The sequence below is a fragment of the Thunnus thynnus genome, chromosome 20 (genome assembly GCF_963924715.1).
Source record: "Thunnus thynnus chromosome 20, fThuThy2.1, whole genome shotgun sequence".
NCBI classification, from domain to species: Eukaryota; Metazoa; Chordata; class Actinopteri; order Scombriformes; family Scombridae; genus Thunnus; species Thunnus thynnus.
Window position 1 is genome coordinate 2,229,837 of NC_089536.1, and position 11,076 is coordinate 2,240,912.

An 11,076-nucleotide genomic window follows, 5' to 3' on the forward strand; every position below is an offset into this window, starting at 1 on the left:
GAGTTCAGTTCATCATCCTTAACAGAAGATTTCAAAATAAGAACTTTATTCTAACTTTAACTGGAAACCCATGGCCCCTTTAAAATGAAAAGAAAAGAAAGAAATCACAAAGAAAAAAGCAAGCAACAATTTGTTATTATGTAGCTTTATATGTTTTATTCAGGTTTTACTCTGAGCTGGATGTTCTGACAAACAGGAAATAACCAAGCTGCACACAGTGGTCAACTCAGGACACTTTATTGAATATTCTACTCAAGTAGAGAGATGTTATGAAATTACAATCCAGGAGAATTTCAGCTCTGTAAACATCAGCAACATTCTTAACATCTAACAAGTTAAAGATAATCTTGTTACTTTCTGTTCAGAACACCACAGTTGATTAAATGGACTCTTGGTTGGACTCAGAGCAGAATGTCCAGAGCCACAACCAGAAAAACAAAGACCAGCAGAAGTTTCCTGAGTGGTACATTATGCTCGTGTTAGAAGAAGAAAAAGATCACAACTTTGCAATATGGATCATTTAAGTGTATTTTTTTCTCTTTTAAAATTTTTTTTTGCACATGAAAAACAAAACAGCAACAATTTCAACCTTAAAACGAACAAAAGGCGAAACTGTTACCACGCACCACTGATGTCCTTAGTGAGTCGGTTGTGTTAGTGTTCAAAAACATGATTAGATTACACAGTATTTTCTGTAGATGGCACCATGGAGACATATTGTCCCATAAACCATGAAGCCATAACACAAGAAAACTAGACTAAGAAAACACAAAGTGGAAACAAAAACAAAGAATATTCACAATTTCCCATTCCAAGTGTTATTAGATGAGAGGTCACCTCAAAGTTAAACTAATAGTCAGTGTGAATGTGGCCCTTCAAGATCTATGAAATTTTGATCTTTTAATCCTGTGAGGGCCATTGTAGTGTTTGAATTGATATATTTGACCACAAACTTGTTCTCCCCATGATTTAGGATAAATAGATTCAGAATCCTTAGCACTTTTTTAACAACTGTACTTACAATTTTGTGTTGCTATTTTAAAACATTGTTGATGTGCAAAAGCCTTAGGAAGAAAAATAAATCGATAGACTGGAGCCACAAACTGTCTCCAGATGTGTGTGCTCTTACTGCTCCGATTTAAAATGGACACAGGAAGACATAATTTGGTTTCTCCATGGCACAGATAGCTGGATAAACCGGCTCAGTGAATGTGGTGTTGAAGGTGTAGAGGTGTGTCAGTGTGTTACAGGAGACTCTGTAGAAGGACAAAGTACCAGCAGGCCAGTCCAGATACACTCCAACTCGGCTGCAGTCAGTTGCAGGAAGAGGACCGTAATGCCTTTGACGATCATGCCATGCTTGAAGCCCACCTTTGTTGCCAAAGTACCATGATTTGGAATTATGTCCAAGCTTGCTCAGTAATCTGTCTCCTTTCCTGTCTATTCCCTTGTATGTAACAGCTACACCAACCTCACCACAGTCACCATTACCCCACTCTACCTCCCAGTAATGGCGCCCATTTAGCTTCTCATTGCACAATACCTGGAAATGTGTCTCAAACCTCTCTGTGTGATCAGGATATGCCTGAAATGCTCCACATGTCGCCTTTTTGTTTTCATCAGACAGAGTGAGGTTGTTGTTTGCTGTGTTTGGGTCCAGGGTGAGATCACAGGCATCTAATGGAGAAACCAAAACACAATCTGTTATTGGCCGCCATCCTCATCATCACACTGTAATTTACAACACCGCACATACATATAATATTATGTTATTATGGGCTTTCCATGACATACTTATGTACAAATCTGCTGTAATCCTGTTTCAATCACATTTATAATATGAAGTACTGTGTTTGGCTATAAAGCAACAAGTATTCATGCATGTCTTCACATCTTGTTTCTAAGTAATGGTCAAAAGGGAGCTTGTGACTGTTAGATGCCCAATCAGATTTCTAAGAGTAACAAACACATGAAAAATGACTTACACCAGATTAAATCTCTTCTATCGTGTGCAGTCCTCACATCAGGGACATCAGGCTTTGTAAAATCATCAGTAACCAGACTGCCCTCCTTGTAATGGTAGATGGTTGCACCTGTGTATTCCTTATTTTCTAAGGCTGCAACCAGGAAACGGAATTGCTTGCTGTCCTTCAGGCCTTTGGCAACATCATGGAAATATTTGGCTTTCTCTCTCATTTTGGTTAACACTTCATCTGAAATGTACCCGTAGTCTTCATCAGTACTTCCTTCTTCAGGTGAATCCAAGTATTTGGTCATCGCATCAAGGAAGGGGTCAGTACTTCCCAGAGAGGTGAAAACAAAGCACAGAGCATCTTCTACACCTGGAGTAAGAACCTCTCTCTCCAACTCTGCCTTACTTTGGACGATCTTTGCGCCGGTACCATTGATGATATCTACACAGCACCTGATAACATTGATCTCTCTCCCTTTATGATCCATCAACTTGTTTAGATTCTCCTGACTGAATGGTGACTTGTCTCTGTCTTCAAAGAGTTTTTCTAATGAGCTCTCATCTTCTTTGCCTTCACGGATGGAGGGAAGTGCCTTCTTTATGTCCTGTTGGAGCGCAGATGTATAATTATGACACAGTTTTTGGAAACTGCTCAGCATTTCGCGCATCTGTGGAAAATCATCTGACACTCTGTCTGCCAGAGAATCGTTGCATCTCATTTCTGTCTGTTCAACACCTTCTAGAGCATCTTTAGCTTTCATCATTAGTCCAACGCTGATCTCACGCTTCAGCTCAGCGGCTTCGGAATCAAAATTCTTCAACGGCATCAGCCAGACCTTCAATGGAACAGCATTCTCTCCCTTTTTTCCCAGTAGCTTTGGAAGTTCTTTGCAGGTCTTCACTGCTTCATCAAATGTTGCAGGGTTGCTTTCAAGGAGGAGGTCGCCATAGAATTTGCAGGAGAATTTGTCTGTCAGGACCTTTTCTTCGTCGGTGAGCTGGATTCTAGCTTCCACCCCAGGTTTACATGATGGAATCTTCTTGATCACAGCTTCCATGCCAACCTGGGTGTCTTGAACTTTGCTATCTTCTAACTTCTCACTGTCAAATACAAAGAAAGCATTTGCTCCATATTGGATGCCTGTGACCACATGCGTTGCCGAGCTCTTCTTAATAACATCTGTTTGTTGTGTGTTCTGTGTTCCAAGTTCAGTCATCGACAACTGTTTGAAGTGGGTGGTAGCTTTGTACTGAAGTGTCACTCTGCTCTGATTCTTGAATTTCTTCTGATCATTCAGGTACTTGGCAGATCCTTCAACTTTAATCAGTCCACTCAGGACACTGACCTTCAGAGAAGCTTCAACGTCCAGCAGAGAAGACTTGGAATCAATGGTGTCTTCTGCCATAATTTGAAATTCACAGCCGGGTTTAGGGGTTTCAGTTGTGTTCTCTTCTAGAGTTGTTTTATCCCACAAAGAGAAACCTACATAAAGTAAACATCAATCATGTATTAAAGCAGAAAAAAAAACATTTTGTCAACTTTTAACTAGAGCTAATATGGATCTTTCAAGAAATGTGGGAGACTGGACCAACAAGTATATTCCAGGCTTCAGTTAAGAATCTCCAATCATAATCTCTGCTACAGAGTCATTGGAGCGTACAAACAATGTCCTTGGTTCAAATAATATTCATCAGTGAGGGCTACGCTCATGTCCACCTACCACTTTTCTTCCATCATTTAGGTAACTGGATATTTCAAAGTACAAATGAATTACGAATTATCCAGTGATACCCAGACCGATGGTGGTGTCCAACAATACAATCGCAAAAGTGCAACAAACAGATTCCTCTGTGTGTTTGTCCGCATTAAAGTTTGAATGTTAGCAGGCCTGAGTCCAGAGCTTCATCAGGGCTGTTGAGACATTCATATTTTACTGTGGCTCCAATCTCTGTTTCCTCCAAAGAGTCAAAATATCTATTATTTCTGTCCTGTCAAGTTTTTTTTTGTTTGTTTGTTGCCAGTCCTCTTCAATCTTTGTACAAATAACACGACTTTACACGTTCATATTGCGTGCAGTGCATACGCCAAAGTCCAATTTTGTGTGCAGGTGATACACCAATCCTTCCCAGAGAAGTGTTGTTATATAACACGACTTATCAGAGGTGGTGAGTTGGGTGGATGGCTACAAATTAGCTGGGGAAAAGCTGCAGAACAGCAGGAGAGCAGTGTTTTTAATGTCACATGCAGGCATTTTAACAGAGATTTGTAATGTTGCATCTGGCATTTTTGACATTTTTACCTCATTTTAGTGTTTTTACCCAAACCATGATCTTTCTTGAGTTCTAGCTCACCCATTTGGCTTCATTCCATAATTATCCAGTTAACAGATACAGTATTTAGAGAAACAGTAATGCAGATACAGATACAGTAATTATCCTTTCATATCAGTGCCATAAATATATGATAATAACCTGACAAAGACCTGATGACAAAGTAACCATGGTACCATAAATTAAATACTTTGAATTAAGTAGAAGAAAATATTAAAATACACGAAAAACAACAGAGGAAGCATTACTTTGGTCACTTTGACAGTGATTAAACACAAAGCAAGAGCTCCACAAGCAGGCTTGCACTGTTCAAAAGACAGAAAATTTACTGCTCTTTGAATTATTTGGGGGGAATCGATTTCCTTTCTTGTTGGCAGCACTAAAACCAAATCTGTACTCTTGTTGATAAATTTGATAACTTTTCTGAGACAGGCTGAGTAAGTAATTATATTATTGTACTGTTGTCTACATCAAGCTCTACCTGGGATCAGTTCATCTTTCCGGGCATCATAGAGCATCCCTAAGGTGAAAGGTCGACCCAGCGCAGGTACTTCTATCGTATCTGAAGACATTTCTCCAACCTGTTGAGGAACACGACACAACACAGATCAAACCAAACCCACAACATCTTCAACATTACATAGTAAAAGTACCAATAGAGCAATGTAAAAATACTCCATTACTAGTATGAAAAATTGTTTTTCCACAAACTCACAGAGCTGTGGGACATTTCTTTTTTTACATTTATTATTCTCATGAAATACAAAGTGTTGACTTCTTAATTTTAAACGTGCAGTGCAGCTTTTTCCAATAAACATACTGTATATTAGGAAACAGCTGTTAGTTACTGATTAACTAAAACTAAAACAATAAACTGCTCTTACCGATAGAGTTTATCTAATAACATGCAATAAGAGATCATTACTTTAGAACACTTGATAACAGAAATAGGTTTCATTATTACAACTATAACATAAAATATAGGATTTTAGAATAAATAGCAAATAGATATACATATAGAAACAGCATAGAAATTTCATACAAAGGCTCATACTAGATCTTAGTAAGACGACATACACACTAAACAATTTAAGCTAGTCTGACACTTAGTTGCATGGGCGTGGACAGAGGTTTACTTCCTTATAATATTCTTGCAGGTGAGGATAGTTGGTGCTTCAGACGAGTCTTAAATCATCCATAAGTGAGCCTCAATCTCAATGATTTCATCCTGACATTATTACCCAGGTAGACAGCTCTCCACCGTGACACAGACAGAAAGGGCAAAAACAAGAAGGAGACTAGCAGACAACTTATTGGTCTTGGAAATATTCCCAGGTTAAAAAATATTTTCACCCTGTTTGTCCTTACCTGGTGTAGTCGTTTAGATCAGAGTCCTCTTCACGTCTGCCTTCCAGTCTGATGGTCTGTGATACTGTGATTCTGTTCTCTGTCCTGCTGACTCACCCCTGACACGTCTCCTGATATGACTTGTGCAATCTTAGGGCATTTTTCCAAAACTGACCCTACCAATTCCCACTTCGTCTGTTTGTAGTCACACTCACAGCTGAATGAAGTTCCCTTCATTAAGGTGTAGGGTATAAATACAGCGGCAAGCTTTGTGGTTTCCAATCAGCATCTGTCAGGATCTTTGACTGTATATAAATATTTATATACTTATGATAAATCTTTATACACACAGACAACGGTCGGGAGCGGCAACGGTCGCCATCATCCGCCAGCTGTTGCGAGATGAGAGAAGGAGATCTTCCAGAAGACAGATGGGTTTTTTTGTTTTGTTTTTATCTTTTTATTATCAAAAAGACATTTCTTGGGTATAGATCACTACACTCCTTGCATAGTGACCCTTTTGTATAAGTGGAGATGAGCCATTTTTCAGACATGCCATTGAAAAGATCACTTTTTAAAGACCACTTTGTTATGATGCAATTCAAAAATGTTTTCCTTCTAGCTTCATTATTCACATCAAATATCTTGGGTTATATTGTCATTTGCTAAATTTCACATGTAAATGGTGATACAATGGTACAGTAACACTGCAAGTATTACTGAAAGCCTGTTGTGCATTAATATAATTTATCTGTGGTAATGACATTTGTGCACAAACATTAATGAATGTTTTCCCCCCTGAAACAATAAATGTGTTTACCTTTTCCTATTTCTTATACATTTGTAGTCAGAAGTATATTTAGCCACTAACTGGGATATCATCATATGAAGGAAACACAAAGAGACTGTCAAACTTTTTAAAAATGTATTAATGTTCCATCGGAAATATATTAAACAACTTACAGAAGTTTCTGTCCAGACCAGTAAAAGACACTACTTTCAAACATATTGATAGACTTCATCATATATAATACTACATATATATATATCTTAATACTAAAATTAGTCCCAAGCCTCTTTGGTTGCATTTCTTTTCTTTGTAAACAGCTTCTCGTTTTGGATTCTTATGTTTGTCACTGTTGGAGGGTTTTGTAACCCACTTCCACTCCCCGCTAGTTGGTTTTGGATGGCACTTAATATGGCGGACCCTCCACATGAACGCGCATACAGAGTGGAAGTAGATAGGGAGAGGGTGTAGAGGCTACTTTGGAAAAGGTCTTTATTGTAATTCTGCTGCATTTTGTCCTGTTATGTCACATGCAGACCAGTGAAATCTGAAGAAAGATACGGGCAGGCCTTCATACAAAACTAAACAAGATACTCCTTTGTACTGAATAGTGAAGGGAAATCACAAGGAGACTTAGGTTAATAAATTAATGTTTGTTTGAAACTTTTACAACTGAAACTTGACCCAACCAGTGTGATTTGTACCAAAGCAAGAGGACTGTAACTTTACTTTCACACCTCCTTGGTTGAGAAGCGTTAAATAAAAGGAGGAATAATAAGTTCTTGACAAGGAAGGGGGAACAGTGAATAAACAAAGACAGCAAATAAAGCAAACAGCTGCTATCACAAGTGTCTGAATGTGAATTTCCACCTACAATAACCTCAAATTTCCTAAATCCGGAGATACTATCCATTACGTTAAAGGAGAGGATGAAGAAGGAGTGACAGTCATAGAAAACACGTTTGTGCATCTGGACAGTGAAAGAGAACAAAGAACATCTGTTTGTGCTGATATCCTGTCATGTGTACAGATTAGTCCAATACGTTCTTACAATCAAACGACTCGCACTCAGATAGATGTTCGAGACAATAGAGCAATGCAATACCTTTCATAAGGTGGCATGAGCTCTAACAGAGATACCGGATGTCTTTGTTGTGTCCCCTGGCCACTTGCCCACATAATCCATAAAAGAGGGCTTTTATAACCTAGCAGGTAAGTGAGACATTAACCTATTTGACTACTTGATCTATAAATAGTCTAGACCCTTTGATGTATACGGGAGAACGGGGTAACATGAGCCACTTTTTACATTTGATGATTTTACTGCAAAATAAATGTGTATTTGTTTCAAATAATAGTTACTATATATTGTGTACCCATGGAAATTAAAACAAGTTATCTAATTATTATGGTTTACATAATTACAATTTGCCCCAAAGGTAGGGGTAAAATGAGCATGGGGATGGGGTAAATAGTGCTACCATTAAATACTGATATAAATTACACAAAATCAAACAAATTAATTATGAAATTAAAAATACTTTTGAACTTTATTAATGCCATCAATTTAACAAAGGCATAAACTTGTACTTTTAAGTAAAACCATATGTTTGTGTCTTGTTGTTCAACATGTTACCTCAACATTTTCAGTAAAGATTAAACTGTGATCTTTATGTTTTAGCTACAGAAATAATATGTGTGTAAATGTGCTTTTGTATAAACAGACAGGTGACAAATTAAAGGAAAAACTGGTCCAGGTCTGAGTGCTGGACCCCTACAGTGAGGGGGTCTGGTGGCTCTGTTATGCTGTGGGGGGAATTTTACTGGCATGGTTTGGGTCCACTTGTCCCCTTAGAGGAAAAGGTCTCTTCCAGGATGACAGTGCCCCAATTCACAGCACATGAGGGGTCACTGAATGGTTTAATGAGTATGAAAATGATGTGAATCATATGTTATGACCTTCACAGTCACCAGATCTCAACCCAGCTGAACACCTATGGCAGATTTTGGACTGACGTGTTAGAGAGCGCCCATCGTCATCATAAAGACCAAATGAGGAAATATCTTTATGAAGAATAGTGTTCATCCCTCCAGAAGAGTCCAGAGACTTGTAGAATCAATGCCAAAGTGTATTGGAGCTGTTCTGGCAGCATGCGGTGGTCCAACACCTTACTGAGACACTTAATGTTGGCTTTTCCTTTAATTTGTCACCTGTCTGTATGTACAGCATGTTTGTGTGTGGCACTTGTAACAGGGATCAAACATGAACAGTGTCTCTAGTCTCTAGAAAAAATTTTTTTGCTCTGTTTTGCTGACCACTCTCTCCATGTGCCTGAGTCCAAGATTGATTGAGTAATGTGAACTATTCTCTCTTAATTTGTGGTCACATGATCACTTTTGTTTATGGTTACCAGGATAAAGGGGGGTGGCTCATTTTACCCACTGGCTCTGTTTACCCCGTTCTCTCTTACTGTTGTATATTAAATGCAGCCTACTCCTTTCATAGGGTTCCCCAGGGTGATCAGTGCCTTGGACAGCACCCGTATTCCCATCTCTGCACGTCTGGGTGAGAATGAGGCAGATTGTGTAAATCGCAAATCCTTCCACAGCCTCAACATTCAGGTAAATCTTGCAATGGTAATGTGCAATGGCCATTTTAAATATATATCAGAGCTCTACAACTAACTTTTTTTTCCCAAGGAGTACATGTACTCCTGAATGAAAAACTTAAGGAGCACAGTGAAAAATGTTCAAGTGTGTTTATAATCTAATAATCCTAAACCTAATTTATTTACCTTAAGGTGACAGGATACACACACAAGGCACAGAAAGAAAGTTGCAAAGATCAAATTGAATATTGGGTAACGCTTTGATTGCACTGATATCATTATAATATTATTAGTATATTATACTGTCTGTTAATATTTGACTTTTGTTCCAGTTTTTTCATTCCACAGTTCAGAGCTCACTTCAGGTGAAAGATGAATACAGAGAGTTGAGACTCTTTGTGAATTTGTGAGTTACTGCTGTGTTTGTTCTTTTTCTGGTCAGTTTTTTTTAGTTGAAGCTGCTGATTAATTTCACCTTCATTCATCAGCTCGATTTAGACTATTTTTAGCATCTGAAGGTAAAAAACTAGTAAATTTGACCATATAACACCCGTTCAGGCCTCTCTTCACTGGTTACTAGTGCAAGCTAGAGCTGATTTTGAGAAGAGTCTGAACTACCAGTGAAGAAGAGTAGAAACCTTATTCAGAGTTACAGAAAGAGCTTGACTGCAGTTATTGCCTCCAAAGGCTGAGCTACAAAATATTAAGTTAAGGATACCAATCTTTTTGGCCATTTCATTTTCATTTGTTTTATTGTCTAAAATAATATGTTAAGTTGTAAATCAAAAGCAAAGTTTCAGTGATATTCAATGTGAAATGATGGATACAATATACTTCTGTCAGTTTCAACTTAATACAGAGGAAATGTAGTTTTTTTAAAAAAGGTGGAAGAGCACCATTATTTTCAGCCATATCTGTATCTGAGTTAATCAAACCATATACACTGACATGCCCTCTTTGCTCTCTCGATGCTGGTCTCCTGGTCATTCCTTCAGTTAATTCTTTCCATTACATGTTGAAGAAGCACAATCAGTTGAAATCTTTAAGCCTACCTTTATTATTGTAAATTGGTTGCTTTGTCCTATGTATTCTCTTTCATTGTAAAGTGTATTGGGACCATGGTGCATGGTGATTCTGCACTTTAGATAAAATTGATTGATTGAGTGATTGATTGATAACCATAAGTTTTCATCATGTTTGTTTCAGCAGGTGTTTGTTGACTGCATTGGTGGAATTGAATGAATTGAATGAAACGCCAGAAGAAAAATATTGATCAATACTCTTATCAGTTCCTTTTCATTACTAAAGAATTGGGTGTTTACTTGTTCTATTTCACATGATACAATGCAATGATTTGCAGCAGCATTTCATTGTACGCACGTAAAACAGAGGCAAATAGACTTGACAGCGCTGTGACAAAACACAGGAAAATGCTGACGAAAATGATGAAATTGTTGAATGCGCATTTGAATGTAGGACTAAACTGGCATTAAAACCCCCCCAAGAACACCTCATTGCCCCCTCTCAAAAATATTGCTTCCAGCACCCCCCTGACGTTCTCTAAGTGATACACATGCGTGAGAGAGACCAGATCAGAGACCTTGCACAGAGAGTTACTGTGCAAGACACTATGCTGCTCAATATCATTATAATTGTGTTTGCACACTCGCTTCAGCAAACAGCACAAAGGTTTTATTTTCAATGAAATACTGCTGTAAATCATTGCATTGTATTATGTGAAATAGAATGAGTAAACCCACAATTCTTTAGCGATGAAAAAGAACCGATTTCATCTTTAACCTGAAGTGATCTTTAAGGGAATCTGATCACAGAACTGCAGCTCTGAACTTTGTTAATATTTGACTTTTATTCCAGGTTTTTTATTCCAGACAGTTGGATCATAAAGGCTGTGGGCCAGGCCTTTGAACTGGTTATTTTATTTGATCACTGCAAGTCCAATTATTTTATCAACTGGCTATAGCATCATAAAACAACCACAATAATCTCATATCAGCAAAATGGCCCAGACC

At 38.1% G+C, this 11,076-nt stretch overlaps 1 protein-coding gene across 1 annotated transcript; it reads right to left on the reverse strand.

Moving 5' to 3' along the window:
* Nucleotides 1–221: 221 nt before the first annotated feature.
* LOC137172357 (stonustoxin subunit beta-like) lies at nt 222–5,796 on the reverse strand. Its single transcript, XM_067576746.1, has 4 exons — nt 5,672–5,796; nt 4,785–4,884; nt 1,986–3,455; nt 222–1,677 (listed from the first exon to the last, which is right to left on the reverse strand). The coding sequence occupies exons 2-4, from the start codon at nt 4,873–4,875 to the stop codon at nt 1,139–1,141; spliced, it is 2,100 nt and encodes a 699-aa protein (XP_067432847.1). The 5' UTR covers nt 4,876–4,884; nt 5,672–5,796; the 3' UTR covers nt 222–1,138.
* Between the last annotated feature and the right edge of the window lie 5,280 nt (nt 5,797–11,076).